The sequence below is a fragment of the Manacus candei genome, unplaced genomic scaffold (genome assembly GCF_025592945.1).
Source record: "Manacus candei isolate 608988 ecotype Guabito, Panama unplaced genomic scaffold, ASM2559294v1 h1tg000096l, whole genome shotgun sequence".
NCBI lineage: Eukaryota > Metazoa > Chordata > Aves > Passeriformes > Pipridae > Manacus > Manacus candei.
The window spans coordinates 97,682-121,342 of record NW_026138144.1 but is presented as its reverse complement, the minus strand read 5'-3'; the positions used below and the strand labels follow the sequence as shown (position 1 = coordinate 121,342).

Sequence of the window (23,661 nt, the reverse complement as noted above, 5' to 3'; positions counted from 1 at the left end):
TTATTATTTTTGTTTCTTTTCTTTTTTTTTTTTTTTTTTTTTTTGTTTCCTTTCCTTGTCTTCTCTCCTGGTCGCCGCCGTGCCCCGATCACAAGCCCTGCTTGGCCAGCGAGGCAGACACCTCGTCGGCTAGCGTGGCCAGCTGGGGGGAGTCCACCAGGTTGATGCTGCCGGTGGAGGAGACGTTGCTAAGGCGGCGCGGGGAGGCATCTCCGGAGATGGTGGGGGACTTGTAGACGATTTCGGCGCCGTGGTCGGTCTTGGCTTTGGCGTTCTCGCGGAAGGTCAGCTTGTGGGTCTCAATCTGCGAGGAGAGGGGAGGGCGGTGAGGGGGGCACGGCCAGGGGGGCTGCGGGGACCTGCCACGTGCCTGCTCCAGCACGGCCACTGAGAGGGGGGAGGAAAGCTCAGAGCACTGAACCAGTGTCCCCAGTCCTGAGGGATGTCCCTTCCAGTCCTCAGGGATGTCCCTTCCAGTGGCCTGCACAGGGAACGGGCACAGCCGGAGGGGATCGCAGGACCGGAGCATCTCGGGATGCTGCAAAATCCTCCCCAGGTGTGGTGGTGGGTCCCAGGACTCCAAGGGCACAGCCTGGGTTGCTCTCACTCCCCCAGCAGAGATTTTGGGGGGGTAGAATTCCCATATGGCGCATGAAGCTTCCCCTTAACCCACAGAGCTGCTCTCAGAAGCCAAACCCCTCTCCCGGCGAGCGGAGGTGAACTGGACGGGGTTTGCTACTTACTGGTGCCCTCCCCAGCCGAGTGCAAGGCTGGGAGCTGGCTCTCCATGAGGGTGGGCGGCTCCAGCACCAGGGCCTGGAGCCCAGCAGGGTCTGGGCTCGGGGTCCAGGTCTTGTCTTCCTTGCCTTTCTCTCTCTACAGGTGAAGAAACCCGCCCAGGGCGGTGGGGGGCAAAAAACGCATCAGCAACAAAAACCACGACCCAATAAATGTCAGCCAGAAGGAAAAAAGACCAAAAATATAGAAAAGAAATAGAAAATTGTGGAGAAAAAGATCTGAAAAACAGGGCCATTCACTGACTCATAGGAAGAAGAGTGGCTGCCTTTGGAGCTGGGGAGGAAAACTCTCCAGGTGTGCCAAGGGAGAGCACAGGCACTGTGGCACAGCACGGAGCACCCCGGCTCCCTGGAGAACCCCCACTGCCAGAGCAGCACAGGAACCAGAGTTCAGCTTGAGGAGCTGTGGACTGCAAGTCCAAGCCTGGATCTGTGTGTCACACAGCAAAGAGGGGACTTGGGGACACAGGAAAGGTTGGGGAAGGGGCAGCAGAGCTGCCCACAGCTGCTCTGTGTGGAGGGTTGGTGGGGCTCAGCTGTGTCCCATCCCCTCCCCATGTTCCACCTTGGAGCAGCACTGCCCCAGGATGATTCTGGTGTGGATAGGAGTGGGCTGGAGAAGGGAAGCAATCTGAGGCAGCACCTGAACTCAGTTACAACCACAACCTCCTCCAGGTGTGGGTTTAGGCTGGTGATGTCACTGCTGGGTCACACCTTTGCAGAGAAATCCCTCTACAAAGGGCAAGCCCTTCAAACTATGGCCCAGTGAATGTGCTGGGATGTGACAGAAGTGTCACAGTAACCACAAAACCCATGGCAGAGGGCTCAGGGGAGCACAGGGGAGGCTGATGCGCAGCAGAGAGAAGGGTAAGGAAGTCAAGCAGTCCCGCAGTCAGAGGCCAGCTGGAGGTGAGAGCTGGGGGTGCACAGAGAACATGTGGCCAAGAACAAAGTGCCAAAATACAGGAGCTGAAACAGAACCTTCCTCTCCCACTGAGAAAAAAGTGCTCGAAAAAAAAGCAAGATAAAAGTGCTTTTTTTTTTCCCCAGGGAGATCGACCCCTGTCTGTCCCCAGGCTGGAGTCTCAGCTCTGTGCTTACCTGATGTCCTCACTCCCTGGCCTGCTGGGGACTTGGTGGCCTTGAAGCCAAGCTGTGGGGGTTGTTTTACTCAGCTAAGACTCACTGAAGTTGCCATCAAAGCCTCAGTGGGAACAGTTCACCCCAAATTCATTGTTTCCCTGACCTGAGTGGCTTTTGTGTTTCAATTTAAGTCCCCCACAAGCACCCCCTCCCTACACAGAGCCCTTGGCTAGGAAGGAGAGATCACCTTCTGAAGGGCCAGACTGCTGCAAAGTCACCTGTTCTAAATAAAGCTGAGCTTTAAATGCTCCACTTGCACTGGGATCCAACACCTCTGCAGCTCCCTGAGCTGCCACTGCACCAACCCAGAGTGCACAGGAGCTGCTGCTGGTGACACTCCTTCATGAGAAAGGTTTGAGACACAAACACGAACTTCAGAGACGGCAGAAAGAGCAGGAAACCACAGCAGAGGCTGTCACTGACACCCAAACTCATCCTCGTGGCCACGGGCCAGGAAGGGCCCAGCCTGGAGTCCTGGCAGCTCTGCCACAGCTCTGCTCCAGCAAACATCCCCTGGGTTGGGACAGGCAGCCCAGGAGCCCTGAGCAGGACCCTCTCCAAGCCCAGACTCCCACCCATCTTCACTTGCACGCCTGCTCACAGCCAGACACAGCAGAAGGTGCCTGTTCCCAGCCCAGTGCCCCTTTACCTTTTTATTCCCTCCTCCGGGGACGTGGCTGATGTTATCTAAGGACCCGATTTTCGATTGCACCTTATCTTTGAAGTCCAGTTTCTCAGATTTCACCTCCACCTGGCCACCACCTGGAGTAAAGAGCAGGGGCTGGGTCAGCAGCCAGGTCCCTGAGGTCTGAGCTGCTCCAAGGAGATTCAGCCACAGCCCTCTGAGGCTGAGCAGAGGGTGAGGCCCAGGGAAACAGCAGCAAAAGGGACCCCGTGATGATTTGGGACTCCCAGGAGTCAGGGCAAATAGGAGTCAGGGTAAAGAGACCTACCAAAGGATGCTCTGCAGAGCTGGCACACCCCCCAATGCTTTACAGAACTGAGGGCAGGGAGCTGACCTTGATCTCCTAAACCAGCAGCCCCCCGTTTATTCCTAAATATGTCTCACATGGATGTGTTGGCACAAAGGTATCCATGGATCACAGAACAGTTTGGGTTGGAAGAGACCTTAAAGCCCATCCAGTCCCACCCCCTGCCACAGGCAAGGACACCTTCCACTAGCCCAGGTTGCTCCAAGCCCTGTCCAACCTGGCCTTGGACACTTCCAGGGATCCAGGGGCAGCCACAGCTTCTCTGGGCAACCTGTGCCAGGGCCTCCCCACCCTCCCAGGGAGGAATTTCTTCCTAATATCCAATCTACATCTACCCTCTTTCAACTTAAGGCCATTCCCCCTTGTCCTGTCACTCCAGGCCCTTGTGAAAAGTCCTTCAGATGACACCAGATTCCCCCCCTGCTCGGAGCACTCGGGCAGACAGGAGCAGGTCTGGCAGTGACTGAGCTGGGAACAGCATCCAGCACTCCAGGGCTCACTATGGTGCTCCAGTCACTGCTCCACCTGCCTGCCCTCACTCCCTGCCCTATCTCAACCCTCTCCCCATCTCCAGACACACCACAGCACAGCCCACCAGCTCCCAGGATCAGCACAAGGCCAAAGGGTACCTGGTTTGTGATGGATGTTGCCCAGGGAACCACATTTGGATGTCACATGGCTCAGGTCGACTGGCTTGTAAACGATTTGAACCTGCCCGTGGGAGAGAGGAAAAAGGGATGAGCTCATTGCCAGGATGGACTGGCTGGGGAGGGGGAGCACAACACACAGCGGCACCTGAGCTGGATTGGAGGGAAAGGACAGCTCAAACCCCAGGAAGATTAATGATACAAAAGAAACCATCATCAGAAATGGGAGATCATTAATGCCCGTGTGCAGTAGCCTCTTAACATGTCAGCATGCACGAGATCACCTCTCCACAGAGGGGGGAACAGAGGCAATTTTAAAGTGCTCAAGTGAGAGAGAAAGTGGAGTGGTAATTAATTAAGATTTGCATACACATCATCCAAAAGGAGGAGATATACCAGAGAGAAAACGTAAAAAATAAATACCTTTTCTGGTGTAAAACATAAAGCTTATGTCCACAAAAACTGAAAGAACAGAAATGATCAATGTGCACAGAACTTTTAAAAGAGTGACCAAAATATGCATTTCTGAAAAATGCTGTAACAGAAATAAAGGTTTAAAAAACGGAGGGGGGGGGGAAATAAAAAAGCAAAGAAAAGTCTAAATATCTGGAGATCACATCATAAGAGATTAAAATGTTATAAAATATCGAAGCACAACAGCGTTTTGTGACATTTATGCTCTGTTTGTGACTTGCTTGCCCCATTGTTGTCTCAGAACAGGGGCTGCAGCAGCTCCACGGACCCCGCCCCGCTCACGGCGGGCTCTGCCCACGGACAGCGGTGACACGGGACACACACACGGGAGGGACAGCAACGAGGGGCTGCTTTAGTGCTACGTTAGCAGTGAAACAACACACCGGGAACAGCCCCGGCCCCAGAGGGCTGGGAGGAGCCCCCGGGACGGCGACCACGGCACACACACGGCAGCTACGGCAGGAGCAGGAGACAAGGGGGGAGGAAACATCCCCAGAACCCCACAGGTTACCTCACACCCTGGGTTTGGACCCACACCTCAGTGTGGGGCAGTTGTTGCTGGAGTTGGTGGGGCTGTGCAGGAGAAACTGGACCATCAGCACCTCGGGGGTGGTTCCCACGCACCGGGGAGTGTTTGGCTCTCGGGGACAGCCTGGATTTCATGGGGAGCATGTGCTGCTCTCCGTGTTTTCTCCAGCGTCACATTTGTGCTGCTCTCACAAATCTCAGGAAGGATGTGCCAGCACCAAAGGGAGCTTTGGAGAGGAGCTGACTCCTCCCTCCCAGCAGCCTCCAGACCAGCACAGAGGATTCACCACAGCCACTGCTCTCCATCACACCTGAGAACCCTGTGCTGACTCAAACCCCAGGGGAAGGTGCACCCTCCAGTCCTCATGTTGGCCCCATCACCCTCAGAGCTGGGTGCTGGACTGTCACACCCCTGAGAAACACTCCCCCTCCATCACAGAGTCAGGAAAAGGATGGGAGCAGATCTGGTCCCACCAGCACAGAGCCCTGTGCTGACCTGCCTTGTCTCCGATGCTCACGCAGACCAAAAGGCACATCTGACAGGAGACAGAGTGGGGGAATGAACCCCCAGGGCCTTGGAGCACATCAGGGACACAGACACAGAGACAGAGTTGGGGAAAGGTCACACGTTTAATGCACTGGACAAGACAGGAGCCAGGTTTGGTCGGAAGGCAGGAAAGGGACCCGAAAAGGGCAGCTGGGGCCTTTCTAATCCCAGCTGTGACCCCAAAGGGCCTATGAGCAATTCAGGCACCACTGAGACCTGGGACTGAAAGGCCTCCCATTTCCAGGGCAAACAATCAGCAATTGGAACATTCTGCTCTCATTCCAGTCCCTTTTTTGACAGACAGGACTCCATTATCCCTTCCCATCCTGCTGGGAGCAGAGAAGGATCCTCCCCATTTTAGCAAGAAAGGAAAACGGGAACAGAGTAGTTTGCCTGGGAAACTAGTGCCAGAGACCTTGGGATCCCACCTCTCAGCATCAGAAGTGCTTTTTGCCTAATGCATCACCTGGTCAGAGCATCCATGGGCTTAAAATCCAGGTACCCAGCTCAGGTAGTGACAGTTCCCCCTGGAAGCAGGGATGGCTGGGCAGGTGGTCCCTGGGGGTTTAAGATACAATGGCCATCAAAGCCTGGGGGTCTCTTGTTGCCCCTCTCCCAGAGGAGCCCCAAGGCCCATCCCTGCCCCCAGGACAGCCTGCACAGCCATGTCAGCTCAGGGCTTTGCTCCGAGAGCTCCCAGAGCTGCTGCAGCCAGGCACAGATCACAGGGTTTTCAGTGCTGGCAGGGCCTGGGGAGGGATCACAACCCCCAGCCAAAAATCCAGATAATTCTTAACCCGGTTCAGCTGCAATCCCTCGCCCACGGTGTGAGCTCTCTGTGGAGGAAGGGACGAGCTCAGCACGCCGTGCTGGAGCTCAGCAGCAGCCACAGCACAGGGGATCTGTGGCCAACACCAGCTCCCATCACACACCAGGCAGCCCAGGACTCCAGGGTGAAGAAGAGGAACAACCATGGAATCGCTTCACAGGGGTCTGGGCTCGCAGAGCAGCTCCTCTGGCCCATGAAGTAACTGCAGAATGACACCAAATTTGAGCCAGAGGCTGCAAACCCAGCTGTGGCCCTGCGAGCGTGTGCCAAGCCCTCTGCAAATGCTCAGTTTCTCAGGGAGGGCGTCCACAGAGATCAAGGAAAGCCCATGAAAAATCCATGGGGAACATCTGAGATGCTCCCTCAGACGGCCACAGACCAGGCCCCCACAGACCACGGGTCGCACTCTTTGGGGTCTTCCTTGGCCCGTCATCTTTCCTGGTCCCAAACTGTCTCCAGTGAAACTGCTGTAAATCCACCAACCTCTGTGGAGTCTCTCCAGGTTTCTGGCACAGTAACTGAAAGCTGAGTCCAGTATTTATCTGGGAACAGCTGGAAATGCCAGCGTTCAAATCAATTAACTCAACAGTACTTTAGGCTCAGCCTCCGTGGGCGCTGCCGGACACATTCGTTAGCAAGGAGAAGCTTAATATTTGCATGGATCATACTTGCCTGATGGGAACGGGCAGGAACCTGCACGTTCATCTGTTGGGCAGGATCATGTCCAATTTAGCAGCACATTAAGCAACGAGGACTGGGTCTGCTCATAAATTTACTCGTCTCCTACATCACTGTCTGCCAGAGCCCCCATCCCACAGACAACGAGGCTTTCAGCCTTCCAGGTAGTGCCAAACCCTGGAGTTACTGGGATGTTTTGTTACAGACATGGTTTGGACACGGGGCAGTTAGTTCTGTCCATGGCAGGCACGTCCAGGACTTGTTAGGGTTCATCTCACCATGTCTTTCAGGTTAATGGGGTTAAATGACAGCACGTCCCCAATGGCTATGTGACAGCAAGGTGGCTGCAGATAGCATTGGTGATTAGTGTAACAACATGCCACTAAAATCAGGATTATCACAGTGCATTCAAAGTGTGAAGGTACTCACACTGCCTCCGCCCGGGATGTGTTTGATATTATCCTTTGAGCCACACCTTGATTGAACGTTGCTAAAGTCCAACTTCTTATTAACAATCTGCACCTTTGGTAGCCAGAAAAGAGTCATTGCACGTCACCAATAGCTATCTGATGGCAGGATCGCTGCAGATAGCATTGGCAGTTTAGTGTACACAACATGCCACTTATAATAAGAACTATTATAGAGCATTGAAAGTGTGAAGGTACTCACACTGCCTCCGCCCGGGATGTGTTTGATATTATCCTTTGAGCCACACTTGGATTGAACGCTGCTAAAGTCCAGCTTCTTATTAATAATCTGCACCTTTAGTAGCCAGAAAAGAGCGTGAGAAACAACGTGACCATCTGCAGCTTGACCATGTGTTATAGCCCTAAAACCAGGAACCTGCCTTTCAGTGCTGAGAGCAAAAAGGAGAATCTCTGCCTTGCTGCATGGATTGGTGTACTCGTGGGCTGGAAACTGAAGATGGAGGTGGGCAGGTTACAGCTAGAGACTGGACACGTCTGGGTAGTGATGCAGCCCTGGTTCCCAGGCCACAGACACCAGCCAGAAATGAGCTCAGCCTATTTTCTTTCACTGAACAGAACAGGGAACTTGCTGGGCAGCAAACCCGCTGGAAGGCACTTGAGACTCCACAGTGCTCTGAGACTCAGCTTCTGCAGAGCATGTGGAAGGAGGAGGGATGGAGCTGAGAGAAAACTGCCTGCTCAGCCCCAGCTCCCATGCTTGGCATCCTGATCCCCCTCTGGGACAGGCACACCCGACCTTGGGCAAACAAGTGCTGCTGGCCAGGCTGGAGAGCAGGAGCTGCATGTCCAGCACTGGGAAAAGATGCCTGAGCTCTGTTCTGCACAGGGCTCACACTCCCTCTACAGCTACCAAGAGAAAGCAGACACTGCCAGGGATGCAGTCCCACGCCAGGGATGTGGCCCCATCCCAAGGATGCAGTTCTAGGCCAGAGATGTGGTCTCAAGCCAGGAATGCAGTCCCACATCAGGGATGCAGTGCCAGGCATGCAGCCCCATCCAGGGATGGGGCCCCACACTAGGGATGCAATCCTAGGCCAGGGTTGCAACCCCATCCCAGGGTTGCAGCCCCATGCCAGGGAGGCAGCCCCACACCTGCAGTCTCCTTAAGCCCTGTGGGATGACAGGGGCAGCCCAGCCCACTCCCCAGAGGCAGCAGCTCTGTGGCACATTCCCAGTGCCATCTCCCATGGGAGAGAGGCTGGAAACAGCTCAGTGCCACATGGGAACCACGTGCCACGCCAGCTACACCCTCCAGCCCCAAAGCCTTCCCTCCACACACGGATTTTTGTGCTAATGAAGCTGGTTCTGTTTTGGGCTTGTTCTCCCCACTTGGCTGTGTAAGGGCAGTTATGCTGGAGCGACCTCCTCCATCAGCTATTCCAGGCAAAACGAGGATAAAGATTGTCCCTGCTCCTTCCCCCACGCACTCTGGAGTGGCTTTACAACCTACACAGGTGCAAATGCAGGTAACAACCCACAGGCCTGAGCCTGTCTGAAGCACAACCCTGTGAGAGGGACCATCCTGCAGTGTCACATCCCTCAGCCCCGGATGGCCCCGTCCCCGAAGCCAGCTGAGCAGGCACCTCATCTCCATCCCAACACTCCATCCCAGGCCTGCTGCTGCCAGGAGAGCTCCCTGCTATTCCCTGCTTCTCCAGCATGAGAAGCACCAAGGCTGGTATGTGCCTGAAGCATGATTTTCCAGATTCACATCAACTAATCCCACAAACCACGTCCCAGTTCTGCTAGACCAGGCTTTGCCAGAGCAGCACTCGGTGATCCAGTGACAACAAAAGTGCTCAGACCATGCAGAAACACTGGAAGAGACATGGCTTGGCTGGCTCCTGGTGTGTTTTTCCCCTTGCTCCTTTGCTTCCCTAGGCTGGGGGTCTGGAATCTGCACAGAGAGCAGGCTCCAAACCCATTTCTGATTTCAGCCTCAAATCAAACTGGTGAGATCAGCCCCTTCTGCTCCAGCTGCAACCATTCTGCTGAGAGCAGCCTCGTGTCCTACAGAACCCCCAACAGAGCACCCAGCCCTTCTCCCCTGCAAAGAGCAAGGAATTGTCCCAAATTCAGCTGCTCCCACTCTTCAGTAACAACAACAAACACGCCTGACAGAGAAGCAGAGAGAGAAAAAAAAACCCAACTTGTAAAAGCTGGATTAAAAAGAACGAGTGAATAATTTAACCAATTTCCAGTAAACAGAAGGGTTCCTTCTAAAATCCCAGGAGAACAGGGTTTGTGGGGGTGGGAGGAAAATCCCATGACTTGTGCTAAGTGGGTAGGAGGGTTGAGGCCCCAAAAAGGACACGTGCTGCTCTGCCCATGACCAATGGCCCTGCCCAGGCTCCAGAGCCCCACTGGATTGTAGCACAAAGCCAGTAAATCTCCAGCCACGGCAGAAAATGCCCGGAAGGCCATGGAAAAGCAGGCTGCCATTTCCAGGGGTGCAGAGGAGCCATCCCAGAGCCTCCCCCCTGTGCCAGAGGCGAATGTTCAGAGCCATGGAGGTCACACAAAATGCCATGCACAGCACTCAGGGAATGGTTATTATGGCTCTGCAAGGCCTGCAAGCCAGGCAGTGTCACCCCAGGGCAGGCAGTGTCACCCCTGGGACAGGCAGTGTCACCCCCAGGGCAGGCAGTGTCACTCCCAGGGCAGGCAGTGTCCCCTCAAAACAGGCAGTGTCACCCCCAGGACAGGCAGTGTCCCTTGCCAGGCTTGCAGAATTTAACCCAAGACCCTCATTCCCAAGCACCTGGAACACAGAGGTCACTTTGCTGCTCGTGAAACAGCTTCTCTGGGAGTGAAAAGTGGTTGAAAGGATAAAAGTGCCACCAGTTCTGGCCATGCCACACTGCCCATGTAGCCACACAGCGCCTGATGGCAGAACACAACCCAAACCCTTGACAACAGAGCTGGATCCAAAATCCCAGTGTCTGGAAAAACTTGAGGTCCGAGCCTGGGCCCCTCAGGAGGAGGAGACAGATCATCCTCCTGCTCACTAACAGAGGGACTGCTCCGGTCACAGTGTAGGATCTATAAACACAGCCCTGATCCCACCACTCCTGAGGGCTGCAGGCCACAACCTGCTGTCCCTAACTGGACAATCTGTCCCAAACTGGACAATCTGTCCCTAACTAGGGACAATCTGTCCCTGACTGGACACCACAAGGGAATGCCATTTCCCTGGAAGCCACTCCACGAGACCCACACCACGAGCTCTCCGTGGGACAGCTGAGCTTTACTAAGCCAGGCAAGGAATTCCAGGCCAAGCCCCCAACCCAGTCAACCCAAACCCCAGCACCAGGCTGGAGCCCAGCTGAAGTCTGGCTGCCCACTGCCCACAGCTGCTGTTGCTCCAGGGAGGCTCTCCCACCCCGGAGGGAGCATCCAGCACCCGCTGCCCCCCCAGCCAGGCCCCTGGGGAAGCAGAGTCCACGTTTACCTTGCCACCTCCGGGCTGGTGCTTCAGGTTTTCAGTGGAGCCGATTTTGGACTTGACGTTTTTCAGGTCGGGCATGGGCGCGGCCGAGGGCTGGATGCGGGTCTTGGCCGACGCCGGAGATTTCGGTGGGGTGCGAACCACTGCCACCTTCTTGGGCTCCCTGGCTGGTGGGGTGGGCAGAGAGGGGGTGCGGGAACGGCTGCCTGGAGTCCCGGGGGAGCCGGGACTGCTGTAACCGCTTCTGTCTCCAGACTTGGGCTGCTCACCTGGAGGTTGCAGACAGGGAGTGAGCGCGGGTGGGCAACCCGGGCACACACCACCCCTTCCCTGCTCGCTCCCTGCCTTTTTGGGGTCGAGGTCCCCGCTCCCAGAGCCCACCCCGCTGCTCCCAGTGCACGGCTGCGCTTTCTTCTACTCCATTTCGAAGGAAAAACTGTGATTTAAAGGCAATTTCCTAATATCTCAGAAGGAAGACGGTCTCCACTGCCTGGGTCACTGGTAAAACTCCCCACCCAAGTGTGGCATTGGCATGCATGACACGAATTACAGACAAAAGACACTCAAAAACACATTTCTATTAGAAATTTGGAAGCATTTTTACATATTTTTTTCTCTGTAATTAAATAAGGCTGGTTGCTGAGCAGCTTAGAACTGTCCCCAGTTCGAAAAGAAAATGAAAGAAGAAAACCCTTAAACGTCACCTTTCTCAGTCTTTGCTGCTGCAGGAGGTGGTTTTTTCTGCTCCTTTCTGCCTGTTTAGTGAATGAGAAAGATGCTTAAACATAATAAAGCTGGACAATTAATTGATTTAAGGTTTTATGGAGCTCCAGTTAAGTATGAAATATATATATATGTATATTCAGTGAAATGCACCATTTTAATGGAAATTCACAATGCCTGATGCTTTCTGGGGTTTTCTTCTCTGAGAATAATAATGGGCTAATCTCCATTCCTGCAATCGAAGAATTGATCCTCTTGCCCCTGGTCTTTGTGAAATATTGTCAGAGAGAAAAGCGGTAGATGGATTAAAAAGGAGCTGCCTAAACCCTCCAAATTGGAGGGTATCCCAAAGGGATAAAGCAACTGCCCTCTCCTACACGTGTGAACAGAGCAGCACCTGGAAAGGTTCACTCCAGAGGGCTCATCCCAGCTCCAGGAGAGGGCTGAGCAGCTCCCACCCCCCCGGCAGAGCTCAGCCTGTGCCGTGCCCCTGCCCGGGGCTGTGAGTTTGGCCATTAACCCCCCAGAGCTGCCTGGGGAACTTGGGAGCACCACTGAGGGCATCCCCAGCGCGGTGGCAGGAGCAGGACACGGCTCCCACCGTCACCTACCGGAGCTGGGAGGGGTCTTGGGGGCCGTGGGGGTCTTTGCCGGGATGCGCGTGGCGTTGGTGGAGTTCCTCTGCGCCTGCCCCGAGCGCGGCGTGCCCGTCTTCGTGCCACCCCTCATCTCCGGGCCCTGGGGACACAAGGGGGGGCTGTCAGGGATGGGCTGTCACCCCTCACGGGTCAGAGCACATGAGACCCCCCTGCTTCCTACACCCTGGCAGCCCAAGGGTTCCCCACACCTGGAATGTGCCGGTTCACACCTTGTCTCCCACAACAGCACCTGCCACAAGGAGAGCACAGCCACTGCTTTGGCACAGCCACAGCCTGGGCACAGCCACAGCTTGGGCACAGCCACAACCAGGGCACAGCCACAGCCTGGGCATAGCCACAGCCTGGGCACAGCCACAACCAGGGCACAGCCACAGCCAGGGCACAGCCACAACAGAGCATAGCCACAACAGGGCACAGCCACAGCCAGGGCACAGCCACAGCCTGGGCACACCCACAACAGGGCACAGCCACAGCCAGGGCACAGCCACAGCTTGGGCACAGCCACAACAGGGCACAGCCACAGCCTGGGCACAGCCACAGCTTGGGCACAGCCACAGCTTGGGTACAGCCACTCCTGGGTTGGTGGAGTGACTGTGACCTTTCCCAGGTGAGCCCTTGGCTTCAGCTGCCCCATTCACCACCCCTGGTCTGCTGTGCAAAACCCCTTTGTTCTCTGAACCTCGTCACTTCATTTCCCCTGCCCTGCTAAAATTGTTACAGAAGATACATAAATTCAAGAGTATGTTCAGCTCCTTTGTTCTCTAAATCTCGTCACTTTGTTTCCCCTGCTCTGCTAAAATTGCTACAGAAGATACATGAAAATTCAAGAGTATGTTCAACTCCTTTGTTCTCTAAATTTCATCACTTTGTTTCCCCTGCTCTGCTACAATTTCACACAGAAGATAAATTTATCCATGAGTCGAGTGCCAGGCTTCAAACATCGGGAAGCACCTCAGATATCCCCACCTACAGTACACCACTGTCACACCTGCATCACCTGTAATGTCAGGTGAACTGCAATATCCTATCTGTGGTCTCCTGGTCCTGCAGAAATCCTTCCCAAACCTCTGAACTCACACATCCTCTTTCTGGTGACTACTTAGTGCTGGTCAGTGTAAAAGCTCATGGAAAACACAGAACTGAAAATATACAGGCTGACTGGTCCCAAGGCAGCAGGGAAGCAGAGCAGAACCAGTAAAACCACATCCCATCATCTGTGAGAGGCACAGGTTGCCCAGAGAAGCTGTGGCTGCCCCTGGATCCCTGGAAGTGTCCAAGGCCAGGTTGGACGGGGCTTGGAGTAACCTGGGCTGGTGGAAGGTGTCCCTGCCCAGGGCAGGGGGTGGCACTGGATGGGGTTTAGGATCCCTTCCAACCCAAACCATCCCGTGATGCTCTGATCCTGTGTGACCTGCAATCCCTGTGCTTTCCCTCACCATGGGTGTATTTGTGTGAGTGAACACAGCAAAGGGAACCCAGAGCTGGGTGTGTGTGCGTTTCCTACAGCAGCACCTGGCAGGTCTGGCTGTGGCACACTGCAAACACATCTTGCTGTTTGCTGCCAACGCTCCCACGAAACCCAGATAAAGCTGCAAAACAAGGAAGAGCCTAAAAGGACCTGGAAATGCCTCAGGGAGACCAGGTAACAAACACCCTGCAGCGAGGAGCTATTTTTGCTCCACGTGCTGGTTCCTTCCAGCACCAGAACTGGAGCCAAACCTGGCCGTGGCCATGGGAAGGTGAAGCACATCCCACCCTCTCCACAGACCAGGGAGACTCAGCCAAGCACCATCACTCAGGAATGCTTTAAGGTATTCCCCTTTGCCTCTCTCACACCCCATTTCCTTACCTTGGCTTTCATTTCTGGCGTTCCTGCACTGGCAGCTCGGGGGGTGGCAGGAGGGACTCGCTTAGAGGCAGGAGCAGGGCTGGAGGGTGGTTTCGAAGGGGCTGTGCTAGAGGAGGTGTGTCGGTGGGGGGGGATGGAGGGTCTGTCCCCTGGGGGTTTGGCAGTGGAAGGTGAGGATTTCTTAAAACGTGGAAACAAAATAAAATGGGAACAAACGAAAAAAAAAATCAGCATGGGAGGGAAACAAAATGGGATCAGCAGCATAAAGTAGGATTAGAAGGTGCAATGCAGAGCTGGGTGGGGGATAGGTGTTAGGTGGCACTGCCAGGGCCCCATGGCTCCTCCACCAAGTATGGGATACCCCAGCTATTCCTTCCACAGGGTGCAGTGACACCCAAGCCCCTTCCTGAGGACAGTGTCACCCTGTGACAGCCTGTCCTTGCTTCTGCCTTCCACACCAGGGGCACATTTTGCCATCAGAACCCTCAATTCGCTCCCAAACCCTCCTCCTTCCTGGCAAAGAAACAGCACTACCAACACCAGCATTTCTGAGAGATGCTGCTCCCAGTTCTCTCAACCCCATCCCACCTGCTCTGCCAAAAGCAGACCACTGGTTTTATCTAGGCTTGGTACCACGTCTAATGCTCAGCCTGATACGACCCTGCCAGACTTCCCTAGAGAAAAATCCAATTTCACAGTGCTTGCAAATAATTCTATTCCTCACCTTCAATTTTTTACCCCTTAAACTGCCCCTCAGGTTGTCCATCATCCCCCTCAGGCACTAACCAAGCTAATGGCCAGATGAACTAAACCTCCTCCAAATTACCAGTGTGACAGACACCATTAAACCTCTGGAATCTCAAACTCTGCTGATGATCCCTGTGGATCCCTTCCAACTCAGGATATTCTATGATCTGCAAGGCCTAGATTATTTAATTTAATGTTTTAATTACATGTTTTGCTCTTTTCACTGTCATGCTGCTCGTCCCCAGTACAACCAGTGCAGTCTTGAGTCTGCCCCAAAGGCAGCTGCTGCTTTCCAGTGCTGGGCTGAGAAAATGATTTCTCCAACCCCACACCCAACCCCGTGAGTCACATGTTTGATTTAGGTTTGGATCATTTCCTCACCCTCAAAGAACCCCATGGATTGCACCATCCAAACCAGGGTGAGGGAAGAAAAAATAAAAACACTGTTGAAAAACAAATGGAAGAATGGAAGGGAATGGGAAAGGTTTCCTAAGAGACACAACTGCAGGCCAGGAGAGCAGGAGAGGAGCCAGGAACATGCACAGGTGTCACCTCTGGCTTTATTTTTTAGCTCACCTTGGGTTTCTTTTCATCAGCTTCGGTCCCTTCCTTGTCAACACGACCTGACAAAGGGAAACACACAGTTACACCTCTTGGGACTGGTCAGGAACTCCAGAGAGAGCACAAAACACGTGCTGGGGGCTGCTCCCTGTCCCTGCTCACCCTTAAACTAAACTCTGTTCTTAGAAATATATTACCAAGTCACCATTTCCTGCAGAAATACTTCCCCATGGTAAACACATTCTTTCTGGGTTAACAGATGATCCATGTTGGTCATCACTGAGACGAGACACACCAACGAGGTTTCTATGAGAGCATTTCCCCCAGATCTGCACTCAGATCCAGCAGGATCCATCCAGTTTAGGACAGAAAGTTCCCTTCAACGAGTCTCCCTCTCTAAAACCCCCACTGGTTCTAGCAAGTATATAAATAAAGACTCAAACCAAAGGATGCCCCAATCCAGCAGCACTGTGACCTCATTTAAGGTGGCTCTTCAGTGTGCTGGCTTTGCAGAGCACTTTTATCCCTGGATGTTGTTAATTCCCATCTCTCCTGACACACTGCTCTCTGCCTCCTAGCACAGTGCCCCTTCCACCTGGGTCAGTCTAATTAGGAGATTAAAAATGGGGAGGAAGTACTGTTTGTAGTACAAGGCACTTGTAACAGAGCCCTTTTCCCCTGTCTTCAGCTAATTCCTCCCCAGTCTGGGAGGAAAAGCTGCTGATATTGTTCCCAGTGTTTGGAAACTTGTCCTGGGGGGTCGGCCCCTTCCTGGTGACGTGGACCATGCTGTTAATTCAACACTGACCCATCCCAAATTCAGTTAAACTGCAAATTGGATCAAGGTTGGAGCTGAATAGCCATGGAGTATCTGTTTTGAAGGGAAAGACCATTAAATAATTGAATTTCTCCTACTGAATCAGAATCTGGCTGGCTCTGGGCAATGCATCCCCACCCCACCATCATTCCAGGCTCCCGTGCAAGCCATGCCAGTGCCCTGCAGCACACGTGGGAAGCTTCCCACTGCTGATTCCATAGGGAACAACGAGAAATATGTTATGAGCTTTAGCTCTAATGGAAAAAGCTCCATCAACAATTTCTTCATGAGCCCCACGCAGCAAAGAGCACGTTCTGCCTGCTGCAAACCAGAGCAGCATTCCCAGGATAATGGAGGCAGCCAAGCCAGCTTTTGGGATGTGGAACTGCAGGGAGAAGCAGAGCCTCCCCCAGGATAGACCCTGGGCAGCCAGAGCTGAGGTACAACACTGTGAGACACCAACGTGTGTCCTGCTGTGTTAACACAACTCATGACAAAACCTTCATCTGGACACTGAGCAGGGCCTCTAGTGACATTCCTGAGCCTTGGGAAGGGTGGAAAACAGCCTTGGAGAAAGGAGAGGTCTAAGGGATGCTCGTGCATTCAGCGGTGAACTCAGACCTTCCCCAAAACAGCCCAGCCCTGCCCCACGGACTGTTAGATGCCTCCCCGCCCACAGGCAGCTCCCACTGAACCCCCCAAATGCTCTGGAACGCCCAGGGACATCCCATCCAGAGCTGGGATTGGAGCAGGGTGCTTTGGAAGAGCAATGGACATGCCTGGCAGTGGGGAAAGGCCCAGATGGCTGCAGACCCTGCCTGCAGCAGCAGTCAGCAGTGGATACTGAAGGGGAAAGTATAAAAAACAGGATCAGTGCGGGGCTTCTCCATGGTTAGACCTGCCACCCTTGCCTTTTTCCTCCTCCCTCCTCTTTAGGAAAGCCAATTCCAAGAGTTATTGGACCAGACATGCAAACCAGATGGGACGTGTCCTGCCGGGATGAGCCGCGGTGTGCGCCAGGTCAGCCCCGCTCCAACAGGCCAGAACCACGTCCATCCGGTCCTCTCTCCTCTGGGAAGGTGCCAGGTGGGAGTTAAGGCGCCCACCCAACAGATCCAAGGAAATCAAACCAAAAACAGGTGAAAAAAAAGCACGACTGGGGACACGCCAGCACCATGCAAGGGACGCAGAACGGCAGCACAAGGGTCTGGGAATCCAACCCGGGATTAAACAGGGAGGGAAGGACTGGGAGGGAGCAGCAGCTGGAGATCAGTTCACAGCGCAGATCCAGGCCATGTCCAAGCAGCAGGACTCGAGGTGGCAGCAAGCTGTGGTGCTGCATCAGGCAGCCTTGTTGGGAGCAAGCCACCGGTGAGCCGAGGGCAGTGACCGGAGCACACACCTTTGAGCAGAGGGACACGGCTGGCTTTGTCTGCAGCCGGGGCACAGGGCTGCTTCTGGGGCGTCTGACACTCTCCTGTGTCTGGCACAACCTCAGCAGCTTTGTCTTCCACATCACCTTTTAACTCAGAAGGGCGTTTGGCTGTTTCTAGCAAGGGTCCAGAATCTTCTCCCTCCCCGGGCTCAGCTTCTTTCTGTGGCTCTGATGGGGTGATGTCTGTACCTCCTTCACCCCTCAGTGGCTGCTGCTTCTCCTCTTGGTCCTCTCCTGCTTTCTGTGACTGAGTTTCAGCCACAGGTGCCTCCCTTGGGGTGTCTCTGGGGACATCTTTGGACCCTTCTCTATCACATTCTTCAAGAGTCTCCTTGGCTGTTGCTGGACACGAGCCTGCTTCAGGTCCTGGTGAAACCTGCTGACCCCCCAGGGACAGCAAACCCTGCTCAGAAGTTTCATCAATATCACGATCCTCATCCCTCTCCTGCCCACCGGAATCTTCCTTTAATGGGGCTTTGGGACACAAAGGAGGTGGTCCATCCTTATGGATGCCCCCTGCTCCTGCCAGCACATCACGGCCCAGCTCTGGCTCCACACCAATGCCTTCTCTGCCCCGATGATCCCACGGCTCACCGCTGCCTTCGGATGCTCTGGAGCCTTGGTACATATCCAGGGGGATTGGGATGGTGACCTCAATTCTGGTGGGAGCTGCTGCTGCTGGAGCCTTTGTTTCACGTGACAGGAGTGGCTGCTGAAGGCCCCCAGGTCCCTGCTTTGGGGGCTGGAGCTTTGGAGAGCTCGGCTCCCCTGGAGTTGAAGACGTGGGGTATGAAGCAGGGGCAAAAAATTAGCACAGGCATGTCAAACAGTCATGTAATGCTGAGAGACTGAGGATTTCTACTGTCAACTGAGAGGATAAAAGAAGTCCCACACCGCCCCACTGAACAGACAACTCACTGCCACAGTGGCTTTTGCCTTTAGAGAAACTCTGATCCCCATGGGAATCACAGTGACAGCCACAGTGCATGGGAGATCAGATTCCTGCCTGGACCCGGCCTTGGAGGTGTCCAGGTTCACACCTGCACTCCATGAGCTGGTTCAGCTGTAGAAATTTCCAGAAGCCAAGAACATCCCCATTTTCCAATCTAACACCACCACAGGACCATCGGTTTGCTGGTCAGTGCCCACCCCTTCCTGCCTCAAGGGCCTGAACAAAACAGATCAGACCCTTCCCCTCCTTCCCAGGCTCCCAAAATCCCTGCAGCTCTTTCCTCCCTTCAGGAGATGTTCAGGCACACACAGCACCTCTCAGAGCTCAAACCACCCCTGCTCTGCTCTCCAGGTCATTCCTGCTGCCCATGGGCGTGGAGAAGAGCACTTCCATGTCTCCACTCTTATTTCATCAGCCAGCAGAGCAGCAAAGGACTGTGAGGAAAAATGCAGTTGCAGTGATTTTGGACTGTGCCCCCACTGAGACTCATCAGAGCTCCAGCACTGCTGCCATTATTTGGGCTGAGTGACATTTAAACCCCAAATCTGAGGTCCCAGAGACACAGATCTCTCTCTCTCTCTCTTTTTTTGAGGGCTGTGTGTGTGTGTAAAAGAGGGAGTTCTGTTGTTGCTGATCTCGTGCACGACACAGACATTTACAATTTCACCCAACTGCAGAGTTAAGTCACATATTCCACTCGAGCTGGAGCTTTCCTGTTGGAAATTCATTCAGCTGAAGCAAAGATCCACTGAGCAATGGAGAATTCACCTGGACAGAGGTAAGCTGCTTTAAAGTCAACCATCCTAGCAGGAATGTGCCTGCTGCATTATGAATTTGCCCAGCTTCAAAGACTCTTTGGTCTTTTTGAGCACTGCTCAGGTAAACCAAAGAGCCCAAATCAGAGCACTGCAGTCCTGAGATCACAGCTGTGGCTCTGGTAGATTAACAAACAAGACCAAAACAAGAAAAGGTGAATCAAGACCGATTTGGTCTTTTATGAATGTCCTCCCCTTTTTAAGAGAAACCCTTTTTAAGTGAAACCACCACACAAAGACCCTGGAAACTGTGGTTTAAAAGAAAGCTTCAACTGGCCCCTGTTGGAAGGTAATATCTGAAATATGGCATCAAGAAACACCTTTTGTAATCACAGGGATTTGAAGTGTTCAGGCAGCAGCCAGCAGGTCAACCTGGCTCATTTCTTCTGCAAAGGAACATCACGACCACTAATGAGCAGCAGTGCAGGAATGTGGACAGGCAGTTCACGAGCTGTGCTTCCACATTCCAGGATTTTTTCAGGGGTTTTGAGGCAAATCTGCAGTGCAGGGTCAATGCCAAACTGGGGATTAGAGGACGCTTCTCCACCTGAGACTCCAAAAGCATTTTAAGATGCTCCATCTGCACTGCAAATACTGTATTTTTTTAAATCCTCACATCAGGTAGGTACCAGTGAGACACCCAAGGCTCTGTGTGTCAATAATCACATTTTCCTCTGAATCAAAGAGAACCATTAAAAGGAAGCAGCACGTTATTACAAGCCCACTTTCAGAGATGGAACAATTTATAAAGAACCTGTATAGGTTTTGTCAGAGCTCCAACTGGCTGTATGGCTCCATATCTGACAGCTCAAAGATCCTAGGACAGGATAGAAAGGTCTTAGAAAAAATCTGGTGTGAAACAGCACTAAAACCAGGGTAGAGAGAAAAGAGAACTTCACTCCCCTCTTGATAAGTCTCGATTTCTGTTTTGTAGTGGAATCACTACTTTAAATACAGAAGAGCTGCCAGTCCAAAAACCACTGGCCAGGCAAGCACAGGTTCTATTTTAACTGCAGGGTGCACAGAATTGCTCATCTGTGTGCAGAGAGCAAAGACAAGCTGAATTCTGCCCTGAGCTCAGAAGGCAAAGACCTATTTACTTCTGTAAAAGACATGGATGTCTAAATGCACTAATGGAGCCATGAGGAGGAGACACTGCCCAGCTGGAGGGGTTTGTTATGTTTGCTGTGCAGAAAACTGCCTTAGAAAATGGAGTTTAACTGAGATTTTAAACAGCACACCAAATTAGGGCTGTGGTGTGGAGGCAAGACAGCAACATCACGGGGAGTCTGAATCCCTAAGTCTGGAATTAAGCCAGCACTGGGTGTTTTGGGAAAACCCCATCCTGAAGCTTTCCATCAAGTCTGAACTGAGCAGAGTCAAGAGAGGCTTTCCAGGTAGCTGAGACATCCCAGATAATTCCTGGCTCATCTAAGCAGACACAATTAATGCTCTGAAAACTTGCTGCCCCTGTGTCTGACTTGGCCACTTCACATTCCCTAAGACTGGGATAAGGAAAACAAACCCTTAATGTTGAAGTCAGGGCATCAGTGAGTAGGTTTGAGACATGTTTTCCATTAGAAAGACACAGTAACCAAACAATTCACTGATCCTGTGTGTGACTTGCAGGGCCCACACTGTCTCTGTTCAGTGTGAGCAGCTCCTCCTGGTCATGGCACATCCCAGCTCTGTCCATCAGCTTTTCCAGCCTGGAGAATGCCCTGGTTTTGCAACTGGACAAACAAGCACCATGACTTTGGTTGTCTGAGAGAGAAATTTGGTGCATGAGAAACTGCAGTTACCTGAAATGAGTATGTCTGAACATTCCAAGCGTGGATGACCCTTCCCTGTCAGGAACAGGGAGAACTGCACAACTGCCGTGCAGTGCAGAGCATTTCACTAAAGAACAAAATTCCCAAGCCACCAGCAACCAGTTGCACATGTGGGCAGCAATAACTGGACCCAGGGACAGATGATTCACCCACCTTGAGTGTCATCTCCTGCAGCGTGGTCCTCCAGGTTGGGAGTGGCTCCTACGCCCGCCTCTTCAGCTGCTCCCAGGTCAGAGGAACAAGGGGAAAAATACGATCAAAACAAGAGTTAAGTTTAAGTGTGTGCCTGGAGAATTTGTTTACCTCCCTTCCGATGCTGCCCATTAGATTGGGCATGACCTCTGCTGTATCATGAGCAGGGCAGGATCAGAAAGGAAATCACACCGATGATGGATCTGGACAGATCTGCTCAGCCTGTGCTGTACCAGACAGGAGGAGTGTTCCATCAACTCACACATCCTAGATGGCAGGTTAGTACAAGCTCTTTCAGGTAGGAAACAGGCTGTTAAGGAGCAAGGAAACTTGTGGATTTATATTTCCTCTTCTACCCCCACCTACCCTTTATGTAGCCAGCAGCACTCACACAAATGTCTCTTCCCTGAGCCCACCTTCTTGGTGTCTGTTACCCACCTCACCACAATGAACCCTGCCAAGGCTGTGTGAGACCAGTAATTCCAAGCCTGATATGAATCTGACACTTCAGGAATACTGGAACATCAGAGAAGCACAGTCTTCTTCACAGTGATGATGGTTTGCCTCTCTCAGAATTTTTCCAATTTTTTCCATGAGTACTTTCAAACCAGCTTAAGCAATTACATCTGCATGTCACATTCTCTAGCCAAACTAGAATTTTCTCTGTTTCCCTGTATTTTTTTTCCCAGGAGTTCAGGACACACTGGCTCCCTGGTACAGCCAGATCTTGCACCAGGGTCTGCACATCCTTGCAAGCAGGTGAACCACTCTGTGTCCCACTGCAGGGCTCCACCAGCAGCCTGGGGACTGGATGCGGATGGATTTCACTGCTGGGGGTGTGTTCCAGTCTTTGGCATCACCAGAAGCCCTTTTCCACCCACTACCTTTCTGCCTGATGCTTCCAGGAAAAGCCACTGGCTACGGCACAGGGGACACATCCTCATTGTTCACACACAGCCCTGCCCCTCCCCGCAGCTCCTGCCCTCTCCTACCCACACAGCACTGCTGCAGTCACTCCCTGCTCTGCCTCTGGAAGGCACCAGCCCTCCCTGGAAAACCAGGCCCAGGTGCAGTGATTCCCCACAGGCCATTCAGGCTGAATTAGCCACTTCACTTCCTCTGCATTACCCTTAAAAGCACTGCTGCAGTGGCCTGGTTTTCACCTGCCACTCCAAAGACACCCCGAGGGCTGGGCAGAGCCAGAGTGCTCCGGGATGGCCCCGAGGGCCTGCGGAGAGCGGGATGAGGGGCTGCTGGAAGAGGGGCTGGAACCACCCGGATCTGCTCAGCCTGAAGGTGGGAGGCAAAGCCACCACAGAGACACCAGACAGAAAGATTGTCAGACGCAGAGCTGCGAAGGAGAAGAGAAAGCTGCGAGTTCCCCTCAGGATGGGGAAGGCAAGAGGACAACTGCAAGCCAGGAATTATCTGGAGAAGGAAGAAGCAGCGTCAGGAGCAAAGCGTCCCTGCGAGAGGTTTCACGGTGTTATCTCACAGCACCAGCCAGTCCAGCTCTCTGCTCTGTCTGCATCAAGAGGTGGAACTGCACCTTGGTCTCCCTCACCTGTGGTTCCTTCTGGGATCTCCCCGTGCTGTTCCACACCACCCTGATCCTCGTGGTCTCCTTCCTCCACTAAAGGTGCTGTGGCATCTGAAAAACAACGCAGCTTTCACACAGCTGTTGGGTGGCAAAGCCCTGGGGAGGCCAGGACATGCCTGAAGAACCCTTTTCCTCAGAAAAGCACTCGACTCCCTCCCTTCAGCCAGTGGAGCCTGTGGAGGGAGACAACCAAGCACGACACAGCAAAGCCAATATCACAGGGACACCAGGAGCTGCCCCTCTGCCACACAACGTGCCACAGCACACTCCTTATGCTTCTGAAGGCTTTGCCAGGAACTCTATCCGAAAATCCACAGCCAAAAGCAGCCACTGGTGCCTGAGCCACATGCACAGCAATACTGTCTGCACTGGGACACCACTGGTCTGGAGCAGGACAGAGCAGCTCCCACAGGATACCTTCACAAACCATCCCAGCACTCTGGGCAGCTCTGGCACAGACAGACACTTGGCTCCATCTACCACAGGGATGTCTGCTCCTTGTGACAGTACCGATCCAACTGGAAAGAGGGATAGTATCCCCTCCTGCACCAGCCAGGTTTTACATCCTGATTTCCTGAGCCACCTCACAGACAATCAGACAGCCCACACCTCCAGCAGGACAGGGCTGGGACTGCTCAGCATCTCTGTCCACCTCTCCTTTCTTTTAGACCAATTTTGCAAGCTAATGCCTTTACCTGGAGCCTCCAAAGGCAGATCCTTGTGATTAAAGCACCAGAGGAACACACAAGGTGCAGCTAATTGAAATGGTGAACGAGTCTCTGGACCACTTCAGAATGAGTTTCTTTCTACAAACATGACAATCAGGTAACACTCCAGAGCAGCACAGACATGGCTTGAGTCCTACCACCATGACCTTCCCATCAGCAGGAGGTTTGGTTTTATGTCTG

At 53.2% G+C, this 23,661-nt stretch overlaps 1 protein-coding gene across 19 annotated transcripts in view; it reads right to left on the bottom strand.

The window, feature by feature from the left end:
* The window catches only part of MAPT (microtubule associated protein tau), a 46,879-nt gene continuing 23,218 nt past the window's right edge, over positions 1–23,661 (bottom strand). For 2 of the 19 annotated variants that reach the window (XM_051768701.1, XM_051768703.1), the window contains 13 exons: positions 22,718–22,804; positions 21,115–21,180; positions 17,330–18,130; positions 15,126–15,172; positions 13,803–13,982; positions 11,906–12,032; positions 11,276–11,326; positions 10,575–10,840; positions 7,305–7,397; positions 7,065–7,157; positions 3,562–3,643; positions 2,590–2,702; positions 1–304 (listed from right to left, as the gene is read on the bottom strand). In XM_051768701.1, coding sequence (XP_051624661.1) covers positions 89–304; positions 2,590–2,702; positions 3,562–3,643; positions 7,065–7,157; positions 7,305–7,397; positions 10,575–10,840; positions 11,276–11,326; positions 11,906–12,032; positions 13,803–13,982; positions 15,126–15,172; positions 17,330–18,130; positions 21,115–21,180; positions 22,718–22,804 — 2,222 coding nt within the window. In that variant the 3' untranslated portion in view covers positions 1–88. The remainder of the gene's footprint in view (positions 305–2,589; positions 2,703–3,561; positions 3,644–7,064; positions 7,158–7,304; positions 7,398–10,574; positions 10,841–11,275; positions 11,327–11,905; positions 12,033–13,802; positions 13,983–15,125; positions 15,173–17,329; positions 18,131–21,114; positions 21,181–22,717; positions 22,805–23,661) is intronic. The other 17 variants (XM_051768702.1, XM_051768707.1, XM_051768712.1 and 14 more) reach the window with 15 other exon arrangements.